This window comes from Antennarius striatus, chromosome 20, assembly GCF_040054535.1.
Source record: "Antennarius striatus isolate MH-2024 chromosome 20, ASM4005453v1, whole genome shotgun sequence".
Classification (NCBI taxonomy): domain Eukaryota; kingdom Metazoa; phylum Chordata; class Actinopteri; order Lophiiformes; family Antennariidae; genus Antennarius; species Antennarius striatus.
The window spans coordinates 7,786,873-7,811,015 of NC_090795.1; the positions used below are offsets into that span (position 1 = coordinate 7,786,873).

A 24,143-nucleotide genomic window follows, 5' to 3' on the forward strand; every position below is an offset into this window, starting at 1 on the left:
ACAGATGCCAGACAATTTTAACTTCCTGAACCTCTCCTGAAGTTAATGTAGTCTATAATGTGTGGTGTAAACCATGAAATGTCTGCAATAACTATAAAGCACCTCTGTGGCATGGATACAAACACAAAAATTTAATTTTATGCTTGCATGGGAATGCAACACAGACAGCAGCAGGTAGACTGCTTAATCAATTTGGGAGCAATCTGCACCGATGGGAGGGTTTTCTAAATGTTGGTTAACGGCTTAACTCTGTTCCAACGTCAGTTGATGACTATGCAGCTCGCACCAGTCAACTTGTCAACACGAACCAGAATAACACTAAATACAGTGCATCCATCTGCCAAGATTGAACAATCCTACACGTCTGTTTAGGTTCCCTGACTCACACTCCATTTATCCTTCACGTTTTGTTGAAATCTCACCACTAGATTTTGTGTAACAGCAAAATCTAGTGGTGAGCCAACAAACAGGTTAAAACAAACTCTTTGTGGAAGTAATTATTGAGGGTGATTTGTGTGTGCATGGAGAGGTGATCCCGGCATGTTAATAAGATTTTCCTATTCTAATTGTCCTTGTCAAATCAGCTTTTAAAAATCAATTAATCAACCTTGACAAATAACTCATTACTGGACTATCATGTTGAGCCAAAAGTGACAGCTCCCCAAGACTTGGCAGTGCATGCTACAGAACAAGGGTCAAGATGATTACTGTATCACTCATGTGATGCAACATCACAACCTATCGCACAGCAAAGGTCAGTGATTATAGAAGGACTGAAACGTTTGTCTACAAGCGCAATGAAAAGAATATGCCCACAGACAAGGACAGACTTCAAGCACAAGATTGATGTAGACATTGTTTCTACATCCTGTGACAAGCCTGGAATAACTGTCACACACCTGTTGCTACAGATGCTGTTCAGACAGTAGTGAGAAAATCCACCCAGTCGCTATCCTTTTGTAAACAGTCACATACTTACAGGCCCACTTGCATGAATTCCTGCACTGTCACCATTCTAATGATGTCAAACTAATGTTACACGCTAGTATGCTTTAACTTTTAAAAACAAGAAAACATATGGTCAACAAGATACTTTAGATCCATCGGCGCAGGACTGCATTCTTTTCATATGTGGTGTGACACGCTGTCATTAGTAAAATACAAGCAGCTGAGATGAATATTTTACTTGTTGATCATCAGCCTATTCATCACACAAACAAGTGTGCACAGAACTTTTTTTTTTTTCCATTATGGTTTTTAATATAAAACCAAATGCAAAACCTCTTCTTGCATACAACCGCCCTGCTTGTCGACTGATTGAAACCCATCAGCTTTGCACGGGTGCAATGATGTTACCTAAAGAAAGTGAACCATCAGGTGGGCAGAGGGACATGAACAGAAACTGCTCAACTGGTTGCACTGGATGCGTTCCTCCTGCATTAGTGACAGAAGCGCTGACAATCACTGAAACGGCACAAGCCGTCCGCCTGTAGAATTGAATCAGCCCAGCAGTAGAGCCCTTAAAAGGAGAGCCTCAAAACAGACAACAGCAACACCAGCAGCATTCCCCCCAAAGTCCACTGGTGCCCACATTTTCAATAGGATCTCTGTTTTCAATTTAGAATCCTGCGTCGTTTAAATCTCTGCAAATAGACCTGCGTGAATAAATAGTAACTGGGTCGCCACGAAATCACATAGAATGTAATTCTAAAGTTATTTGTGAAGTATTACAACTTGGGGGAGTGTGTGTGTGTGTGTGTGTGTGTGTGTGTGTGTGTGAGTGTAAACATGTCAGATTGATCCTCTTCCAATCTCGAATGTTGTTTGTTTTTTTTTTTCAAATGAGTATCCGAGTTTACTAAAAACTTTATTAATACATAATAAAATGTTTTGACGCTTTTCATCCTTCAAGTCGTGAAGTGTTCACTTTACAGCTCGGTCGCTAACCAGCATATTACTGGTGCACGTCAAAACATAACAGCGTTGAATAAACACGAGAAACAAGTTCAGCTAAGGAAAAAAAGTATATAGAATAGTCCCGGTAACGTGAACATATACTGAAATTGAGTCAACTTAAATTGGGTAAAATACGTATTAAATAGTATGGAGGAATGGTTAACATCGCGTCCAACTAGGTTAACTTCACCGACGATCAACCATCCTGACTAGCCTCCAGCTAACCAATTAGCATGCTAACTACCCTCCTGCTGTACTGACGAACTTAGTCCGGTGTTGTATGCACGGTCACTCGGCATGAAGAAAAAAAACAACAATGACATAAGAAAGTATTTTTGCACGCCATGCTGCAAATTACTTCACATTATTATGTCACCATAAACCCATAAAATAAGAAAAAGGATGACAGACATTGCAATAAATCCATTGCAAGACCGCTGTCTGATTGAGTTTTGCTGCAGAAACATTACTGATACATAGCTAGAAGCTAACATGCTAACGCCGAAGCGAGAGCCTGTGCCAGACAGACACACACTACCGAGATTGAAGAACCTCGCGTTGGATCGCGGATTTCACAACAAAAACACAAGGTTCCGTCTCAACAAGGTGCACCAACACATGTGGCTACTTACAAATTAATACTCTCTTCTGTGTACTCGCTGTTAAATCCCGTTTCTCAGGCGCAGCTCTGACCTTCGCGGTAGTGAAACAACATTTCTGCTGGCTAACTGTGCCGCCATGTTACTCCTGCTGTGCAAACCAATGCTGAGTGTTTATCTGGCTGGTAGCTGCTATCCTCCCCCACACCAAACCACATCACGGGGCTCCAGCACTACCTTCTCACTTACCACCGGGCTTCGTGAGCAAAGTCACGGTGATTTTTTTTTTTTTACCTGTTTTGGTGTCGCGGTATTCCCACTACGAATGAATAGCAACAATTTGGAGATGTTACCTCTGGCAGCCACTAACAAATAGTAACTTGAAACACTGTCGTGTCACGAATTTCAGGAGCTGATGTTTAAATGTAGCTCTTATTATGGCCGCGGTTTATAAGGTGGGCGAACTACAGCAAGACTCGATGTAAACAAAATAAGTATTTTACACTACCTACACTTATTAAAACCTTACCAAAATGAATCTATACTTAAGATCATAAAGATTCATGTCACTCTATAAAATGATGGCAACACTGCCTCGCAATTTTTTTTTTTTTAAATGCCTGGTAAAACAATTCTTGTGTTTCCCTTCATCACATCCAATAGTTCAGTTTCGGGATAGCCTCGTTAATCATCCTGTCTCCTATCACCGAGATTAACGTTGATTGAGAATCTGTAGCAGATGCACTAACTATTTTCACCATGTGATTCCATTTACGATTACATTAAACTGTCAGGTTGTACTAAAAGAACCTGAAAACAAAATTACAATGCATACATGCATCACAAATGAGCGTGTCCCAGTTAGGAAATAACATCTTGTTTTTACTGTGGTCAACTATCCAGGGATCTCTGGGGCAGGCGTTTTCTTTCTTTTGAAATTTGTCCAACATCGCCACCAAGCGGCGGGCGGGTTACATGGCAACAAGATGATTTCATCAACACCCACAGAGTACTGCACTCTTTAAGATTTTTCTCGCTTTTTATATTCTGCTGTAATCTTAAAAGGATTTAACCCTTCAAAGACAAACTTTTCTGGTGCATTTGTGCTGTTCCCACCTGCTGGAAATGTGTACAACAGACAACAGCTTCTGACAGAGTTCCTGAAGAATCTTGGCACATTCCTCATGAGCAGACCTCCACTTATGTAATATTCCTGAGTTTCCGTGCTGCAGCTACCTTTTTCAGATTCTATCAAAGATTTTCTAGGGGATTAATATCAGTGAGTATGACAGCCATATTAGAATGAACCAGTAATCCTACTGTAACCAAACCTTGGTGGACTTGGGAGATGTGCTCCAGATCATTGTCCTTTTGGAATGCCCAGTGACACCAAAGCTCCAGCTTCCTTAAAATTGGTGAGGCTTCCTTTTAGGATTTCACGGATGGAATCCATCTTAACTTCTATAGGTTACGGGTTTCCAGTGACTGAGGAAGCAAAGTAGCTCCAGAACAGCATCATGCCACCATGTTTCAGATAGGTAGACTGTTCTTGCCAGCACATGCTTCATTCTTCCTCCAGACATACATTAAAGGCCCATAGGCATAAAATGTTCCAATCTCGTTTCATTGTTCCGCTGAAAAGCATATCAAAAGTTCTGCAGCTTATCTTGGTGATTTTTGCAGTCATTTTTCTGGTGATTATGTATCAGCTGTGGTGAACATCATGTTGCTCTCAACCATATTTAGGGCTTATCAGAAAATACTTTGGGATTCTACTGCTTTAGTAATTAAATTTATGTTTTCAGTGTATGATCTGGAAAATTCTTGCTTTTATGAGGAACAAAAAAAGACTATTGAGCTTGAGCAATTTTGACTCCAAAAGTAGCTTTACCAGCTGTGGTTCAGTTGGATTCAGTGTCTTTAACATTCATTTATTCCTTTTCTATATCAGTTTCTCGCGCTTGAGTTTGATAATGAAAAAAAAAAATCAGATTAGTTTTGTTGCACACCAGAAACTAAATTAGAAACATTTTTCTTACCTTTTTAGGTTTGTCTTATTCTAAGAGTGATGTGGGGTCAGCACTTCTAACACTGCGGGTATAGCTGTTGCTATGCCATAAAATAATACTGTAACACCCCCCCCACACACACACATATACACATTTTAATCACTAAAACTGTCACAGCTACAACCCCTGGTTAGTAAAGAATGTGTCTTCAATTAAGGATAAAATGTATGCAATCGGGTTACACAACATTAAACTTCTCTGTACAATAAAATGACAACTTTTTTTTAATAATAAAACATTTTATTTTTTTCTAGGACAGACAGACCTTCTGGACAAGTTGTGAAAACCACAATCACTGCTGATATTCTGCCAGAAACAACCATGACTCACTACTTACTGTGTTCCTAATATTAGTGGATGGATTTCATTTCCAAAAACAGGCCAGTGTTTCCTAGGTGATTAATTTGTGCAATATAGCTGTGCCCACTCCATCGCTCTGTGGATTCATTTTATGGCATGTAAGTAAAAGGCATATATCAACAGTCAGGCTCACTTGGCACAATCAACACTGGATAAGAGTAAAACAGTTTCCATTCCCATTCCATGCATTTACAGCAAACCTTTGCAGATGCTTTCAGTAAGCATATAATAATATGCACGAGCAAACGAATACAGTAAACCCATTCCACTTAAACATCAAACAAAGACTGACTGTACAAGACAGCGATTCAATCAGATCAGTAAAGGGACGTTTTTGCCTGATCACTTACATAGTTCTGTCATGACACTAAAAGGAGTGTCCATCTATTAACCATATCTTAGAGGTGTTGAGCAAGTATTATGTCACTGCAAGAAACATTCTCTATTGTGGTTACAAAGCTACTCTGAGCTCCAAAAATAGATTGCTACATCAGGCAGTTTTACATTATTCTGATTTGTGAAAATAATTACACTATTACAGGGTGATGTTCACTTTTATACACTTTCCTATTCTAGCCATGAGAAGCAAAACCTTAATATTTGATTTATTTTGATGCGGTGAGAGTCTGAATCAAGATTTGCGCTAATGACAAGGCTTCAATGTCGCTCATGGAAAAATATGAGCTGTAATTGAAATGAAAAAAGTCCACATAGTGTTTACAAAAAACCTTAACAAAGGGATGTGAGCCGTTGCTGAAAAAAAGGAGGGGAAAAGTTTCAAAAATGAGTGGGAATACACAATATTTAGGGGGAAAAAATATCATCACCTAAGTGGAAGAAACATTTAACACTGAAGTCATCGATCCTGAAATTTTAAAATTACACACCCTGTACATAACCATCTGTATCAATAGGCACTTCTTAAATAAGGTCATTTTTCATATTTTATTCTGAATTAGATTTCTTTGTCATTGGAGATGGCACAGCAGAGACACTATTCCTAAACAGAGGCCTACGGCTTGATTGGTGACACACAAAGCCAAATGCATTCTGAGTCTGGACGTCCAGCTGGGAGGTCAGTCTTGTGTGTGACCTGAAAATGCATATCATGGTGGAGGAGCCAGAGGAATTGTTTGGGAGGGGGGTTGCGGAGAGAGGGGCCAGAATGAGCTGAGGGGAATGTTTTTATGACGACTTCTCTTTTCTTGCTCTCGGTGAATCGGCGCCATGCGAGCTCACTCCATTTACGCCATTGGCTAGGAAAAAAAAAGAAAAAAAAAAAGACACCACCCCCACTTAGTTACTTTTCACATATAACATGCATATACTATTGTGCATCTAATTTCTTAGTCTTTTACTTCTAATTTGAGTTGCTGTTTCAGTTTGAACTAAAGACCATGACTGCTTCTTTCTCACCCTTGTCTTTCTTTGACTTGGTCTTAGTGGGAACTTGTTTCTTTTTCAAGGTCTGAGCTTGGGCATGCTCTCTCCACCGGCGCAGTTGAAAGTTGATGAATTTCCACATCATGAAGGCCTGAGTGAGGCAGATGGCAGCCAGGACAGTTATCCTAATAGAGGAAAGAGACAGTCAGGCTCTGTCATTCACACATTTTTAAACCAACAGCTGATCTTTAAAATGGTCTGTAATGTTTGTTTAAATTGTAGCGCAGCAAATAGCTCAATATAGTGTCACTTTTGTCCCATAGGATTTTAAAAATTCTAACAAAGTTGTTATTTTTCACATTTAAGACCTGAATTAAAAAAATAAAAAACTTAATTCCTGGTAAAATTTGTATACATTTTTATAAGCCATCTCATTTCCATGTCAGACATATGTACCTGACAAAAAGGATGTTAAAGTTTCCTGCAGCCAAGTCGAAACCTTGGTTCTCAGCTGTGGCGAGGCCAAAGCCCACGGTGAGGACAGACAAGGACAGGGTGAGCAGCCGCGCAAGGACAAACAGAATGGCCCATATGGTGAAGCTGGAAGACAAGAAGGCAACTGTGATACCACATCCCGTACTTCTCATGCGAATGGCTCTAAAAATACATCAAACATCAGGAATCCTTCTAGTTCAAAAGGAGAACTCACCCTGTTTGTCTGTTCTCGTCGCTAAAGTAGATCAGGCGGGAAACGTGGAACAGGAACTCGACAAAGTAGTGCAACACAAGAAGGACCAGACCCAGGCGGTTCAGACTGAAACACACGAGGCGACACATGATTCCTTATTACAGCTGATAGGAGCAATACCAGTGTACAATCAGGTGATCACACACACACACACACACACATAAGTTTAGGCTCTTACTTCAGTATGTAAGCACCAGCAATGTGGACAAGGTACAGGAAGATGTACACCAGCTGGCGTGGAATATCCTCCTAGACAGTTAACAAAAGGATGGGAGGGAGAATGTAGTGAAAATATTTACTGCAGCGTGCCGCCATGTTCAATTTCAGTAAGAGCAGTATTATCCTTAGAAACAATGCAACAGAACTGGGGAAGTTAAACAGGATACAGCCTCAGCATTCAAAAACAAACTGACTAACACACACACACACACACACACACACACACAAACAACACACACACACACACTCACCTTTTTAGTCTTTTGGAAATACATTTCTGGGAGAGCATGCAACCAGTAGCCCATCTGACAAATGAAGTAGAATTTCATCTGGAATCTAAAATTGAGCAGGGATTATATTTGAATAAGAATTAAATGATGATAAAATAAAAATTCAGTCACGCAAAACAGGGCAAAAAATAAAATAAAAAAGGCCTTACGGCATGAGCGAATGGGGATAACCCTCCCACAGGGCAACTGGGTTGGAGAAAAAGTTTTCCTGAGAATAAAGAAACATTTAAAATTCCAATTCTGAATAGCGTTTGGGCTAGTAGATGTGTAAATCAGAACAGTTTCTCTGCTGTACATACCGAAAGCAGGATGCTGGTGCCCCAGCCGAAGGAGAACAGGTAGAAGGCACTGAGCTGGCCCGACTCATTGAACTTGCTGTGCTTTGTTTTAGAGAAGTGCTTCTTTCTGTTGATTTTCTGCAAAGATCAACAACAGTGACTTGATTTTTTTCCCCCCATTTCTCAATATTTAAATCTGTCTCTTCATGCTTGTGTCACTTACATCCAGCACATACTCCTGGATGATGGCGTGCATAATGATGGCGACCAGCATGTAGAAGAAGACAGTGGCCAAGTCCTTGATTCCATGGTGGAAATGGTTCACTGCAGTCTCATCTGGGCCTTGTGAAGCACAGACAAGAGACACACAGTTGTCACAACCAAGATTCCAAAACAAAAGCATTTATTATTAGATCAAAATTGAAGATGGAACCAGCCGAAGTAGGTGTGTGCTCCTTAACATGAAGTGATTCATGAGTTTCACTAAGCTTACCATAATTTCCAATGACTGAGTCTCACCTGCAGCACATTCCACTTGAAAACTAAGCCTGTCGCTAAAGTGCCATATTATCCTCACAGCCTATAATTGTCGATATGAAAAAAACTGAACTCAGAGACAAATTGAAGTAGAAGTAAATGACACAGCTTGTAGCATACAGTTTAAGAGGCCCAAGGCAAAACCAACTGGAGTGAAGAAGGTAATAATTTGTAAACATAGACAAACAAAAGTTACAATATTCTTACCAGTTTTGGTTTTTTTAGGTACTGCATTTTCTGTTAAATTTGATATATGCTGTAAATGAGTTACAGAGCTGGATAAGTGGTGGGTTTCTAGATAAGAATTGGAACCAGCTGGTAGCCTGCAAACCTCCAGCCAGAGTACAAAAGGCTGTTAGGTCAAATGTTCCTTCAACAGTATCTGAAGTTGGCAAAGAAAACTGTTACCCTTGAAAAGAGCAGGATTTGATCTAACAAACCTATATTACCTTAGCCCAAATTTACCAAGAGCACCCTTGCCACAAGAGAATTTTATAAATCAGCCAGACTAAATTTAGCTCCAATGTGGAAAAAAGCAGAGCTCTCCAATGGATTTGAGTTAGGCCATGCAAGCACTGCTCTAGAATCCAAATGAGGGGCTTCCAACCAAGCAGCTCCAAGAACACACTGCGTCATATGAGAAAGCCACGACCTGCCGTATTCTTCAGAACACATTCACTCATCATCTGTTCCCACGAGTCTATCAAATTAAATCTTACCATCTGATGTGATTGTGACGTTGTACTGGACAGTAATGAACAACACTGCAAACTTGGAAGTGATCTGCAGATAAAAGAAAAATGTGCACACATGCACGCACACACACACACATGCAAATAATCCTGTTAGACGCATTTCACACATCAAACAAAGATTAGGTAATCAAACATATTAGTTGAGCTCAACATACAATTTTATGTTAATAAAATACAAAGATGACATGAACACGTTTACTTAATATTAACATTTTAAGAGAAGGAAATTTCATGAAGCACCTTGGAAAATAAAGAATTCTGTAAAAGCTTATATAGATTGTATTGTATTATAGACTTAAATTTTTTGAAACCGGTTATGTTGGAAACAAACATCTGATGCATGCATTTTATTTTGTAATACAAAACAGGAAGTAGTTCAAACGAACGCGCAGTCGATGTCAATGGCGCTGCCTTTACTTGTGATTAAACATGTTCGAAATTAAGCAAACGTATCGGTGCAAGTGGCGCAAATACGGAGGGCAGAGAAGCCCCTTGCGGTTTATGCGGAGCCCGCAGCGTCGAATTCTGTTTTAAAAAGTCCGCTAAACTCGAAAAATAGAAAACAACTTTGGAGTTGGGGCGCAAGCGGGTTTCTGTGGTGACAGCGCTCCCAGTCGTTGTATGATTGCCACGTAACACATCTACACCTAAACGTACCGACTACACAGCGCTGCACCATTCAGACAGATCCCATGGATTGTCGCAAACCTGCAGCATGATGAGAACACCGCTACACGTTAAAAACTTTGTAAACAACGCACAAATCGTGGCTTTTTTTTGTTTTTGTGTTTAAGCGAAGAGAGTCGAAATAACAATTTGACAGAAAGCCACATGGAAACTGGAACCATTCACCCCCCCACACACACACACACAAAAAAAGAAAACAATTTAAATGTTATAAATGAGTCGGACTGCTAGAATGAAAGCAGGCCGTCGTCGACATAAAAGTTTTGATGACGGTAGGAAGTGAGGAATGGATCGGACAGCCATGTCAGTGTCCAAGACGAGAGACAAGGCAGGGTGAGCATCCCAGTCCAGCGGGAACCGGTCCACTCCGCTGGGTGAATATTCCCACACCACCCACGGTAAAAAAAAACCCATTCAACATGTGGACGGGACTTACTTCAAACATCAGCCCGAGAACGAACACCATAGCAACACAGGAAACTATATCTGCGTGGTTCTGGATGACAAACTCATGGCTCAGCACCGGCGGGTTCTTGTTCGTCTTCTTCCGAATCCCCATGTTGATGCGATTAGGCCCAACTTTTTCTTCACGCAGGGCAGATGGAGATGATTTCAAATATGATTGTTATCCTTCTCTGTGAGGTCTTCAAAGCTGCAACATGCAAAAGGGCCAGGCAGCAATTGAATGGCGTGTCACTCTTCTGCTAGTGGGAGGCGTCCACGGAGAGACCAACGAGACGCTTCATTTACAGAGGCGGCTGCAGCTCTTTATCGCCACCTGTTGGTGTGGAGAGTTGCTGCAGCCCATTGCCCATTGTCCCAGTTCAACTCAAAGGTGCAGAAGGTTATGTAATCGCCCATAATTATTTGTTTATTCATTTATTTGTCTCTATTTTCCTAATGGAAACTTCTTTAACATTTTCTTTCATATTTTTTAAATATGTAAGATTTAACACCTGATGTACTCAACACATTTTCTTTCTTTTTTTTCAATTACAGTATTTTTTTATCCTTAGTTGTAAGTGTGCAGCAGCATTTTTTGTTGTCTAAAAGTAGCAAATTTTATGTGAGACAATTAATTGAAACATTCTAGACCACCAAATCAGAATATTTTTGCATCCAGATTTGATTTTTTCAAGGGACATCTTGTGAGTATGTCACTGTATTTTTCTTCTCAAGTATTTCTTGGTGTTATTCATGAAGCTGGAACGTAAAATCTTGTAATTGTCCATAAACTGGAACAATAAAGTAATACAGCATTGTTTAACGGTTTTAGCTTTTTCTCAACATATCATATTTTTATTGTCTGCAGTTTATCGTGCAAAGGATGTCAGTGTTATGCTTTCTATTTTTCCATTTTTGTCTGTTCTTTGAAAAGCTATATATCTGCCTGTTAAAATATGTTGACATTAATATATTTAATGTTTTATGTTACAGTCATGAAAGTGCTCGGCAATAATTACTGAAATGATAAAGTATCATTAATACCAGATAAGAATATGTTGTACGTGTAAGTACAGAGTTGACTGGAAAGCCACCATGTGACGAGCTGTAAAAAGACACACTTGATATACTTGTGTGAATAACTGCTTTCTATATTCCAAATGACACAATATTCCAGAGAGATACCTCAGTAATTCCTTAACAGATGACTGATGGGTGACTGACATATAATGGAATGAGAAAATTGAAGTATGACATACGCAGTTTTAAAGACAGCAAGTGCAAAAGTTACAGTATTATGTAATCACATCATTTCCTGTTTGAGGTGGAGCTTGTCATGTGTTTCAGACAGGACACAGCATTCCCACGTGCAGAAGAGATTTGAAGTTCTCAGCACAGCTTCTAATATGGCAAAAAAAGAACTAAATAAAACAAAACAAAAAACCCCCAAAAGACCGATGGTAAGTTCACTTTATTTTTTCGAAAAAATGTTTTCCTTTGATTTGGTTTTGTGTGTTTGTATAAATTTAGCTGTGATCATTGGAAAATGACTGCACTAAAAGTATGTGAGATTTAATGTGAGAGTGGAAAAAGCTGATGATCTCAGAATGCTAAATGAATGAATGAATCAGTGACTTTATTTTATTAGAGAAAATGAATGTCATTTTGTTATTCATTGAATCTTTTGACCCTTAAAATACTTAGTCAGTTTATTTATGTTTTTAGAACAGTACTTCATTAAACAGGTTATAAATATAATCAATTTCAGTGATTTAAGAAAACTTCAAGTGCATTCATTCTGGTATTTTTCAAACACATATCTGTGGGAAGTGTCAGAAAAATGTTTTATATGGTACGAAAGGTTTCAGAATGAGCAAGGCATCCATTTGTTATCTCTACTGATAAACAACCATTGATTTTTTAAATGACATTTTCTTGCATGCCAATTATCCGGACTCTCTAAACCGCCTACGATAGAAACCAAAGAGCAGGTGACTCTGACAGAACAGCTGACAGCAGTCATTTGTCACGTAGTGTTGGGAGACCTCACCCTTCTTAAGCAATCTTTTGATATGCATTGTGATAGTATGCACATGATTTCTTGCGTGTTTGTGTGTTGGGAGCTTTTTCATTTGATCAATGACGTTGTTTTTCAGACTGAACAAAATGCCATCTGAACTGTTGGAGTCCAGCAGGAGCAGCTTTCCTTCAGAACCTTCAGAGAGCCACAATTATGAATTCATCTCAGAGTGAAAACTGACATCTTCATCAAAATGCTTCAGTCAGAGCTTCAGTATACAAAAGCACGATGGTTGTTATCCCTTGCTGGATTAGTTTTGTATCTGATAGACATCTGGACAGACATTGGACTGGCTCTGAAATACTTTCAAGAGAAACATTTTGTGTGGACCGGACTGACTCTAGTGTTTGTTCTTGCTGGGCTGCTGGTGACGCAGATCTTCAGCCATGCCTGGTACAGCGATGATTTAAATGATGTTCGGATTACTCCTGAGGGAACGCAAACCATTTCAGGCATGTCTAGAGGTGGACTTATTGTCCGGCATTTTTTTTGCATGGGCGTCTTTACCAGGTATGGAATGAATACTGATGATGACTGTAATGAACGTATTGCAGCTAAAGTTTTTGACTATAATTATGTTTGCAAAATAACAGAGGCTGATTATGCATGTTATTAAAGAGTGTCTTCACCTTGTGAAGGTGCAGTATGTTAAATATGCACTGTGTTGCCCCTACGTGCATTGCAAAGAAAAACTGGAAAAACCACCTTTAAGCTGTAGTTTATTGAAATGCATGTTTGTTTATGCAGGAGGAAAAAATATGAATGAGTAGCAGACGCTTGACTTTGTTTTCATTGTTTGACATCCATCTAGGTATTATCAGCTACTGAAGCAAGGGTTCACTGTGGTTTGGACAACAGGAAATTCCTGCACAGAAGACGACCGGGAAGTGCATCACAACTTGTTTTGCTTGGCCACAGATCTGAGCATGCTCAAACTGTTTGAGTGTTTTATAGAAAGTGCTCCCCAGCTGCTTCTACAACTGTACATAGCACTCGGTCATGAAACATGTTCAGTCATGCAATGTGAGAATATGCAGAAAATCACATTTTTAAGTTAAATAATAAACTTTCAATATCTTTATTTATGTACCACCTGTCCTTTTCTTTCAGATTCTTCTATGGCATTATCCTTATTTAACATTGCTTGGACTCTGGTGGAGTATCGCCGCTGGCTGCGCAGATCCCTCCCCAACACCAAAACGATGCCATCTGGCCTCCCCACTGCTGTTTACCTCCTCTACAAACTGTGCACCATCACCAGCCACATCCTCAGCTACACCCTCCTCCTCATTCTGAGCACCTACAGCACAGCAGCCCTCACTATCCTCTGGTTGATGGGTACCATCTGGTCACACTTGCTCCAGACCAACTTCTGCTCATCCAGAGGCCTTGAGTTTCTGTACCGAGCAGTGATCGGAGTCATTCTCACATTCACCTTTTTCAATGTTAAAGGACAGGATACCAGAGTAGCCATGATCATCTACTACTCATTTTATTCTTCTATAAACATTATGGCTCCTTTATTGCTTGGTTTTCTGGAGCCAGAGCTGCTGACAACCACGTCTCTGCTGGTAGTGAGTGGTTTAATCTTTGGATGTTTGGTGCTGGGGCTGGTGTGTCTTGTGCTGTATTACCTCCTACTGCATCCCAGAGACACCTTGCCAGAGGCAGATGAAGTGGACGGTTTTGGAAATGTAGCAAACACCACAACTAGAATTGAGAAATTTTTGCAACCATGATTAAAAAACATTTTCATAAAGACCTTTTTTAGAATTTTTTTCAAGCTGGTTTTTCAGGTAATAAACAATCCTGAAAGCTAAACTAAGAATTTCATGAGGAAAAGAGAAAATACGTCTTCTGCAAATGGTGTGCACATCATTAATTGCATGATAATGCTGTTAACAGGTTATTTTACAATATTCTCTGTTGAAAGTTACCTTTTCACCACTGATAGAAGTCATGAAGTGCAATAATCGATTAGGTCTACCTCTAACTTATTCATGTTTTAAGATTAATTCATTTGCTTTAATTATTAAATTAATTATAATGGACATTATTTCCCAATTTTACTTGTGTTAGTATGTTATGATTAGATACACAGAAGTGTTTGATATAGGTAAATTAAGAAACTTATTATTAGCATAATAGTTTTATTTTATACATGTAATATACAAATGTACAGAAATTTCTATGGTCCAGTTATATCACCTGGTACCAGTCTTTCATTATTGCACTATTATTATTATTATTATTATTATTATTATTATTATTATTATTGTTGTTGTTGTTGTTGTTGTTGTTGTTTTTGTTGTACAGTACTGTCTTTTATTGCTGTACGGACAGCCTTTGTCCTGTCACACATATTATTTGACACTGGGGGGCGCTATTGCACAGGATGACTTTTTTAGAAAAGGCCGTACAGTATATTGAAACCGCAGCAACAAAAGTAATTCTGAGCTTCACCAGAGATTTATATTAACATCCAGTTTGTCTGTTTGCTGCCTAAATGATCATGTAGCCGAATATTTTTTAACAAAGTTCTTAATGGATTTTAATGACATAATGTGGAGAGATGGACTTCTTGAGTGAAGGAGAAGGCATTTTAAAGCAGATCTGTATTAGGGTGCAGATCTTTTGTGTTATCTCACATTACTTAAATGCTTATAGTTTTTCAGAAACCACAACTGACTCCTTAATTAGATTTTCCATCCTTTGAAATTATGACACATGATCATTGTGCAAGCAGCTAAATGTTCTTTTTCCTTCCCTGCTTATGTTCCCTTTATTTATTCCCCTCACATGTTCTATTATTCTCAGTGATAATAAATACTGTTATTTATAAGCTGATTTCTTTAAAATATATACGATTAATAGTTTTACAACATCTCAAAAGGATGTTCAGTGACAATGAAGTAGTATGGACGCTCAAACTGTCTTACCACCAGTATCTCCTCCCTGATGTTAAATATTAATCTATTATGCTGATATTTCACACACTAATCCTCCAGAAACTCAAAGGTGGCAGATAAAACATTTCCCTCACCTCCCCATGATGAACACATGGGGCGTGAATGAGCTAACAAGAAATAACAAACCAATGCTAATTTTGTTTTGACTACCAGCAAAATATTGTGTGAGTCAAGGCAGTCAGAACGCTATTTCTTCCTAGCCAGTGTGTGTGTGTGTGTGTGTGTGTGTGTGTGTGTGTGTGTGTGTGTGTGTGTGTGTGTGTGTGTGTGTGTGTGTGTGTGTGTGTGGCTTGACCGGGCCCAGTGTGAGCTCACCTGGGAGGAACGTTGACAAACCGCAGGATCCAGAGTGCACAATGCTCGTTGGCTCTCAAATAAAATCAGGCTTCCCGCCCTTCTTCTCTCCTTTAAATCAGCCAAACTCATAGGTTTTTGACTTGTTTACTCCAAGGGGCCACTTTAACTTTCATCTGTCAGTTGTGCCTTGTCAGAATCACTCTATAAAATAACAAATTTTAGTGAGGAACTGGTTTTGGAGAGGAAATGAATCACCGTTAGGTAGTTACCACACCGAATTCAGTTTCACTGTGAAGATGGCTCCGGTAAAAGCAAGTCCATATAAAATTTAGAGTAGAAATAGAATATGCGAATTGATATATGTTGTTAATGTAGAGTTGTTTGATGGATAGTATCCAAAAGTGGTGCCGTAATCTTACCTTTGGAACCATAAGGATGATAATACAGCACCTGTAGGGAGGTCACATCACTGAGGAGATGAGAAAATGACTTCATCCTTTGCATTTCATATAATGGATGCTCCCCTCTCTCCCTTCCTCTGTATATTTCCTCGGGTTCAGTGGACTAATGTGATGTAAACCTGCCAAAGGGACTTTTTATTAGGAGAAGATGCATGTGTCCTGGGCTGGAGTCCTGAGCAGTCTCTCCTGCTCTTCCTTTGCTTTTGTTGAGCTTCTCGCATACATTTGGCCATGACTCACCGCTGATAGCGCTGCCAGCGACCAGTCACAAGCTATTGACATGAACAGTGTTGAGTAAAGCATTACCTCGCTCTCTGGGAGAAAATAAGCAGAGAGAACTCTGGAGCAGACAACCTCTCTGTAATTTCCACCTCTGGCATTGAGAGCTTAATATGCAGTAATCTCTCACTCTGATCTCACTGTAATGCACCTCCAAGAGGTCTTGAGACTGTGGTGAGAATCTGAGAAACTAATGGCAAATCAGAGATGATCATAAGTGACAGCGCATGATGAATCTCCTGAGTCTCACACAGCTTTATTTTACCGAGCCAAGGACATGGATTCGCGAGTTAAACATCGACCGCTGAAGAGGACAAGATGTGAAAACACAAACACTTGTGAACTCACACTGCCGTTTCTGTCAGAAGCTCAGTTTTCTCTGGTTGAAGGGCACCCAGCATCTACGTAAACAGTCTTGACCACTGACCTCTCCATCAACGTCTTTGGCTTTTCACCATACCTTATCTTTTTGTTTTCCATCACCACATCCTGAAACAGCCGGTCAGGAGGGGGCATTCCTGACATACACCGTCCCCACAATTTGTACAGACACAATAAACCCAGAGAGGCAGGCTGTTTTTCATTAAGGCTTCAAAGTCCATATAAACCATGATTAATGAAGTCCTGAGATGTTGTATGTCTTTAATTATTGTGACTTGACTGCTGCACCGGTGCTGTGGAGGCATTAGCGATGTTGGCGATCCATACACGTCTTCCTGGCTCGTTCTGACATGGCAGCCTTTCCTCATTCTCGCAGAATTCCCCCAAAATGTGGAGGAAGTGTTGCTTGGGATGGATAGACACCCTCTTCTTTGCACTGGCACAGAGGTTTCTTTAATCACCGCACTTGAACACTTACAAATGAGTTTGGGCAGTGACAGATTGGAGAGCAGGCCGAGGATAATTACAAGCATTGAGCTGGTACGTGATCACAGCATGGCATTGCGTTACTCAGAGGGTTATGTAAATAGTCCTCGATGAATGAGCATATTGTAAAGTTCATTATGCTGGGTACCATCGCTCTACCATTGTTATTTGGATTTCTGCTTGTGAGTACCTGTCATTTGGACAAAAACTCCAACAGGGAAGTCAATCTTAGTCTAAAACACAAAATATTGTGCATGAGATTGAAATTGTTACCATAAATCTAACATAAGGCTTCGATTTCCTGCAATAATGAGCTACAGACAGCACTTCAGAGAGTTAGCTTCAGTTATGAAGGGCCTATTTATTCTCAGGGATCTTAAAAGAATGAAAATTTTAAACAATGCAGATACTTCATCCACAGCATCTGCATATCAAAATCTGCATATATCCCTCCTACATTTTGCTCCTCGTCATGCAATGACATGGAATCAATGGCTTTTTTAAAAAAAAAACACAAAAAAAAAACCAGGTGGTCAATTGTATTTCAAGTCATGTCTTGAAAATACATCCCTTCAAACAGGGATCTTCCCACATTCCTTCAAAATAGCTGTTGTGAAACTGTTCCAGACGAAGCCTGATCAATTGGCACGTCCAGCCTTCCATTCATCAGTAAAATACTTGAAAAGATAATTCTTGTCCTAATTATTTTATTTCTCAAAGACAGCGATATCCTGGAAGAGCTTTAGTTAGGCTTTAGATTGGTCCTCAACGCTGAAACTTAGTGAAATACCCAGTTAACTCAGACTGAACTCTCATGGAAGAAGTACTGTACATCATTTCTTAAAATAAAAAAAACCACAAACCCACCAGATCCAAAGTGTTGGACTGACCGACAGAGATCTCAGTCCATATATCAATGCTACGAGATCCATAAAATAAATGTGAGCAAATATTGCACTGGTTGTTGTTGGAAGACTACTTTCAATCTATATATCAGCTGTACGATAAGAACCAGTAATTAGACCAGCCAGCAGAGTCAAGACAGGTAACATGATGATAGAGCTGCAATTGTATTACCTTTCTAACTAAGTCAGATGAAAACAGTCACACATTGGCCCTGCCTGAAACAATCACAGCCTTTTGCAGTTGTTAAGAGCAGTTAAACTCGGGCACTTAGCGTTTAATGCTCTTCAAGAGTTTAACAATATTTGCTGAGGAACGACAGAGCAGCAGTTTATCACCTTTGCTTCCATATTCTCCCAGCCAGTCTGCAATTCAGCTCGGGATTTGTATTTTATTGGCCAAAGTGGCTAAACTAAGCTTTTCCAGAATGCCATCTCAGCATTACATCATCATCTCTAATACTCAGGTGGGAATTATCTCCAGAAGAACTGTGGAAGTACTTTAACAAGGTGTACTCTCCTCTCAAACAACGAGTTACGAGGAAAGGAAGAGGAAGTTCATTTGTATAATTCTCACTTAGTGCAGATGGTTTAAGTTTCACAGTCATGGACTGAGCACTAACATAACAGTGCTACCCATCCTAGCCCTCACACAGTCTCCTTCACACAGATAGAAAACAGAAGCCATGTTTGCATTGGGCACGCTCCCACAGCACACAGGATGATGGATTATGGACTGTTCCTGTTTATTTATACTATGTGTTAGGTAAAGGAAAATGGGCAGACTTCATGCGAGCAGCCTACCATGGAAAACACAATCAGCCGCGAGATAAGATTGCATATCATGAATAAGAAATGGCTTCGCACATATGCACATGAATCGTGCTGGGCTGCAATCAAACACACACACACACACTTGCCTTTTTTTTTTTTTTTCTTCGGGGTAAGCTTGTCTTGATTAACCTGGCCGGGGAAACCCGACATGTTTTTCCCTTTACGTCATGGCCCGCTCCCTGAGTGGCTCAGTGGAAGCCATCAATTCTAGTTTGTCTGCAGTTTGTCTGTTTGAATTGCTTGCTAATCTGTATTATTCACTGATGGCCTTATGTAGGAAGTGCTGAGTGAAGCCTGTCAAGGTATTTATTTCACTCAGACATCATATATCATTCTTTTTTTCTCTTTTATGAAAAGAATTAGCTCACTTTTGGACCACATTCCGCTATTTTTTGCATCTGAGAATGACATTTTTTTGTCTTTTAAAAACTTTTTCTTTGACTTTATGTTCTCTGCAAAAATATTTTTAATAAAAACTACAAAAGGATTATAAGTGTAAGTCATGAAAATTGCTAACAGGTACACAAACTATTTGTTATAATGTGTTTCTCTCATGCAGCTTGTCTCTGAGCTGCGTACACCACAGTTTATCACCACCGTTTCTCCCAGTATCAGGCACACAGATCTGGACTGGACCAAAAGATGCTGGACTGATTGCAACAAGAGATCAGGTCTTTGATGCTGGTACGGTGAAATTTGTTATATGTTAAGCCAGTGCTAATGTGATTATGGACATTGATCCATTAAATCTACTGTTAAAATGCAGCCAGCACCAGTTTTGAACTTGATACTGAGGAGAAATGTGAGATGTACTGTGAAACATTAAGGACTCTTTGATGTAATATTTAACCCATCTGCAGCGAATGCAGAGAAATGTCCATAAAATGCAGTTTGGGCTGGAGAAGCAGGGACAGGTTGATGTGAGAAATAGAATGTGTGATTTTTCTGTCCAATCTCTTTGCAGTATGGTTAAAGTGTGGGCATGTGAAAGAGAAAGAGCTTGTCACGATTACCCTGTAGGCCTTTTATCAGGGCAATAAAATCAGGCTCAGTGTAGCTGGGATGTGGTGTGGAACTCCCCCACCTACCAGGATCCACCTGAGTCACTCCTTCAGGGAAAGAAGAATAAAGTTTACACCAAGTTTGCCCATGGTGCCAAAGAATAAAATGCCTGAATTTGAATTCATTTAAGGTATTTAATATTCCTGAAATTTTGAAAATTTAATGTAGATGTTTGAAATGAGCAAAATTGGTGCTTTGTGCATTTTGACAAGTTTGTCCAAGAAATCGGTAAATTCAACAATTTACCACTAAGCAGACAGAACTCTCTTAGCTGCTCAGCTTCAGTGGGACTTGAGCTACTATCTCATCATAATTAGATTTCGCCTGTCTCACTGTGTTCTCTGAAGGATTCAGTTGAAATCACGATGCAAGTTCATCAACACAATCAAATTCTGTAGTTTTCATTTTGCAAGTAATAAGAAAATCTTAATTTTCTTCAAAGAAGTGTGAAATTCAGTTTCAACTGAGTTTCTGGTGAACTCTACCAGCTACTTAGCAGGCTGTCGTTCTTTCTGAGATCTGCAGTTCTAAAACTACAAAAACATTCTAAGAAGTAAAAGTTTGATTAAAACTAACCTCAGCTCAACGTCATGCTCCCTATAGGCCTATAGTATGTATGAACAGTTCTTGCCTTTAAACTACTGAGAATGTAGAGAGCATCAGTCATCATGAAACCACACCGATCTAACTATTTCATATGCACAATTGTGGCTTTATAATAATTTTTGAGATGGTGTCCAATTTTTGAAAATTAACCTCTCTAATTTTTTAAACTGTGTTTTTAATGATACATTGGAGAAAACATACAGTGTGAGACCACCAACAATATTATCTGATCTCATGAGCAAATTATCAATGGATAATGTAAAAATTTGACGATGTTATTGAAAACTATTAGGAGTAACTAAATCTTGTCATAAGCAAGTATTTGTGAAGGAACCGAGGTGATGAGGGAGAAGCTGTCCACTTTTTTCCCACATATTCACAGTGGAAGATGTTTATAATCTGCAGAAATGCTGATCTGGGTTCATATGAATGCAAATGTCCTTCCAAGTTTATCAGAGCATCAACAAACAGCTTTCACTCTGACCCATAATGCAACAAAGGTGTGGAGTAATCTCTTCAAACTTGCTCCTTGGCTAAGCCACAGGTTTGGTCCTGGGGCCCAGAGTCTCTACCAAAGAACCCCCCCCCCATACCAGCCTCAGATAAGCACACTGTTGATATCATGGTTTCCCCTGTTTTTTAAAAGAGAAAATCCCAATGGGGTTCCCTTATTAGCATGTGCAGCGTAGCAGTCGGTGGGAATAATAATGTGCTCTCACACAACATAACTATTCCTGTTGAAACTAAATGGTCCCAGCCAGCAGCCAAGCTAAAAAACAGCAAGGTGGAAGATGCGGAAATAATTGTGATGAAAGGAAGATTACTTTGAAATCTGCAGATGATTTGTGCCAAACATTTTTGGTTCATGTTAGAGCAATTTGTGGAAAGGAGTGTGGTTAAAGGTGGTGCTTCGTGAAAGCTGACCAGTAAACTGGTAACATATACCCTCTGTTTTATTTATGTGGACAAAATTTAGAGTTTATGCTGAGTTCAAGCAACTTTGGAAAAGAAAAAAAGAAGTAAGAGTGAGTGATTGCCCTTAAAAATCAAGACAGTGGGGAGCTGAAAGAAGCACTCCCCTGTGTTGCAATATTAACAAAATAATTTTGAGATAGGTTCGCCAAATTTGACTTATGATTATTATCAATCTTTTATAACTTTGTGAAGTAAAAGTATCCTTTATGCCACCCAAGGGCCCTCTCCTGACTAGGCTTGACTATATCTACACCCTAATTTCAGGCAGGCACACACAGAAAGTCTAAATATTATTTTAAAGCTCTGGTCAGGATTTTTTTTGGCTTGTGTACAGCACGTCTCTAAGAAGACCCCTGCTGATTTCATGAATTTTGGGGTGACGTTAGACCATCCAGCACTGAGCATACACAGGTTTATATTCTGAGAATGGACTCAAAGCCTTTATGGCCAGAGAGTATCTATTAATAAAAAAAAATTCTGACCTCATGTACACCAAGACTGATAATTTCTGCTCCTCCGCCAGTAGATGGCGGTATATGAACACGGAAGTCCCGTCCCCCGACGAGCGTGAGGGCCTCGGTGTCCCGGCGCTTCCAGCCGCTCCTCAGCTCCGTACGCGCAGCGGCCAGCGGTCAGAGGGACACCCGATCTGTCCTCATTACCTTCTTCTCAACTCGGCACTAATCATCTCAGAGGACAATTCATCAATGAAAATAAAGAAAAACAATCCTTAGCCTAATTAAGATTTTAATTATAAATTTAAATGTATGCACTATTTTGAGACAAAAAACTTTTAAATCATTGTGCTTCTATTGGAAAATAATTGTCGTTCACCGATTCAAATGTTTATATTGAATTTTCTTAATTGCAACAATAAAGAAATATATTATCTATTATTTACAAACAAAAATTAATGCATAAAAAAATTCGACAAAAGTCACAAAATGAAATAAAATGAAATAAAATTAAAATTATCTGCACAAATGTGTCAATTTCAAAATATTTTAAAAACTCTACTAATAAAAACTGGTAAAATTATATTTAGAAAATACAGAAAATGAGTGTGTTATGTTTGTATTGTTGTGATAATTTCAGCTTAAATAACCCATATAACAAGAAATATCAGAATATGTATATTATAATGAATATTGAAGAATTCTGCAACTGTGTAAATTGCATGGATTATTATTTATATAATATAATATAATATAATATAATATAATATAATATAATATAATATAATATAATATAATATAATATAATATAATATAATATAATATAATATAATATAATATAATATAATATAATATAATATAATATAAAATTATATTAGATAATATAGTATAACAAAACATAAGATATTTTGACTGTCTTTTTAGTAAGGGTAATTATTATATTTTTGTAACTGTGGACAAAATTTAAATTCCATAATATAATGAATGAAAATCTATATAAATAATTATTCAAACTTTTATAAAGTATATTGTTGACTTATTGGGGATGAATTATTTTAAACAATATTATCTATTGATCAACTGTACTGAAAAGAGGTGATTCATGCTCTCCGATCCGGTTGAGCAGCAGTATGGCCTACAGTAAATATCTCACTCACAGCAGAGTATCATGTCAGAGGTTTAGGATTAAGGGACAAGACACTGGATGACCGATTGCATGAGAGGGGCAGCAGGTCTGAGCCAACCCTGACCCAAGAAGGACTATTGATTTTGAAGACATGGAGAAGTTTAGGTTTGAAGTCTAAAGTGTCCACAATTAACGAAAACAAAAATTTTATACTGTAATTGGTTTGAGAGAAAGCTTTATAAATCTTTATAAAAAAGCTTTAAAAGATTTATAAATCAGTATTTGCATCATAAAATAACTGTAATGATTAAAAAGATGAAATGCAATGCAAGAAAATGCAATTTAAATTCCAAATTAAATGCACAAATAACTCCAACATTAGTCCCCAGGAATCAAATGAGTTTTCACTTTTAATTCAGGTTTGAAGTCAACCCTGTCAAGCCTTCAATAACGCTCCCACCTGTCCTGGAGAGTGATAAAGCTCTTCATCTCACTTGCATGCTTTGCCAGGAAGTGACGGCCTAGTGCTCCTACTTAATGACTTCCACAGGATAGGCTGCGCATGACAGACGCCGGAGAATCAGCCCTCATCACATCGCTGCATACGCACACACAGACACATGCACACCAGTACTGTCTGTCAGAGGGATACTACACTTCGGTCCAGCACGTCTCAGTGTTGCCTGTGTTTGCATAAGGTTGATTTTCACAACTGGAAAGTAATAGCCATCTGTCCAGGCAGGCTGGAGGGGTATCATATGTGAGCAGGTAACCGACGGCTGTTAAAATCACACACACTCTATCCTCAGCTCGTCTTACTCTCTTCCCCTCTCTCACTCTCTAACACACATTCACATACAGGGAAGTGTTAGGTGAAATTTAGCGCAGGTGCCTTTCTGTCAAAA

General features: G+C 39.0%; 3 protein-coding genes and 1 long non-coding RNA gene across 8 annotated transcripts in view; 1 reads left to right on the plus strand and 3 right to left on the minus strand.

Moving 5' to 3' along the window:
- ncoa2 (nuclear receptor coactivator 2) overlaps positions 1-2,719 on the minus strand; it is a 54,465-nt gene extending 51,746 nt beyond the window's left edge. For 2 of the 3 annotated variants that reach the window (XM_068303977.1, XM_068303975.1), the window contains exon 1: positions 2,589-2,719. The gene's annotated coding sequence lies outside the window, so the exon portion shown is untranslated. The remainder of the gene's footprint in view (positions 1-2,588) is intronic. The other variant, XM_068303976.1, reaches the window with a different exon arrangement.
- Positions 2,720-4,850: 2,131 nt separating this feature from the next.
- tram1 (translocation associated membrane protein 1) lies at positions 4,851-10,590 on the minus strand. The gene is made up of 11 exons (XM_068343915.1): positions 10,318-10,590; positions 9,159-9,222; positions 8,126-8,244; positions 7,924-8,040; positions 7,774-7,832; positions 7,586-7,670; positions 7,294-7,364; positions 7,077-7,181; positions 6,824-6,967; positions 6,401-6,552; positions 4,851-6,240 (listed from the first exon to the last, which is right to left on the minus strand). Exons 1-11 carry the CDS (start codon positions 10,438-10,440, stop codon positions 6,170-6,172), a joined length of 1,110 nt encoding a protein of 369 aa, XP_068200016.1. The 5' UTR covers positions 10,441-10,590; the 3' UTR covers positions 4,851-6,169.
- Positions 10,591-11,680: 1,090 nt separating this feature from the next.
- xkr9 (XK, Kell blood group complex subunit-related family, member 9) lies at positions 11,681-15,227 on the plus strand. 2 transcript variants are annotated; one of them, XM_068304174.1, is made up of 4 exons: positions 11,681-11,785; positions 12,482-12,915; positions 13,217-13,428; positions 13,516-15,227. In XM_068304174.1, exons 2-4 carry the CDS (start codon positions 12,599-12,601, stop codon positions 14,142-14,144), a joined length of 1,158 nt encoding a protein of 385 aa, XP_068160275.1. In that variant the 5' UTR covers positions 11,681-11,785; positions 12,482-12,598; the 3' UTR covers positions 14,145-15,227. The 2 variants fall into 2 exon arrangements, with proteins under 2 accessions (XP_068160275.1, XP_068160276.1); XM_068304175.1 differs by lacking the exon at positions 11,681-11,785 and having other exon boundaries at positions 12,136-12,915.
- LOC137587628 (uncharacterized) lies at positions 12,926-16,296 on the minus strand. 2 transcript variants are annotated; one of them, XR_011033951.1, is made up of 4 exons: positions 16,091-16,296; positions 15,690-15,872; positions 14,040-14,115; positions 12,926-13,270 (listed from the first exon to the last, which is right to left on the minus strand). It is a non-coding gene; the product is annotated as an uncharacterized lncRNA (long non-coding RNA). The 2 variants fall into 2 exon arrangements; XR_011033950.1 differs by lacking the exon at positions 12,926-13,270 and having other exon boundaries at positions 13,990-14,115.
- Positions 16,297-24,143: the final 7,847 nt, after the last annotated feature.

Bases quoted from the DNA above. Each gene is read 5' to 3' on its own strand.
- tram1 (XM_068343915.1), bottom strand. From the start codon at position 10,440: ATGGGGATTCGGAAGAAGACGAACAAGAACCCGCCGGTGCTGAGCCAT. The intron at 7,182-7,293 runs GTAAGAGCCTAA...CGTGTGTTTCAG, and splicing joins GCTGGTGCTTACATACTGAA to TCTGAACCGCCTGGGTCTGG. The intron at 6,553-6,823 runs GTACATATGTCT...TTCCTCTATTAG, and splicing joins TTTAACATCCTTTTTGTCAG to GATAACTGTCCTGGCTGCCA.
- xkr9 (XM_068304174.1), top strand. From the start codon at position 12,599: ATGCTTCAGTCAGAGCTTCAGTATACAAAAGCACGATGGTTGTTATCC. The intron at 12,916-13,216 runs GTATGGAATGAA...ACATCCATCTAG, and splicing joins TGCATGGGCGTCTTTACCAG to GTATTATCAGCTACTGAAGC. The intron at 13,429-13,515 runs GTGAGAATATGC...CTTTTCTTTCAG, and splicing joins AACATGTTCAGTCATGCAAT to ATTCTTCTATGGCATTATCC.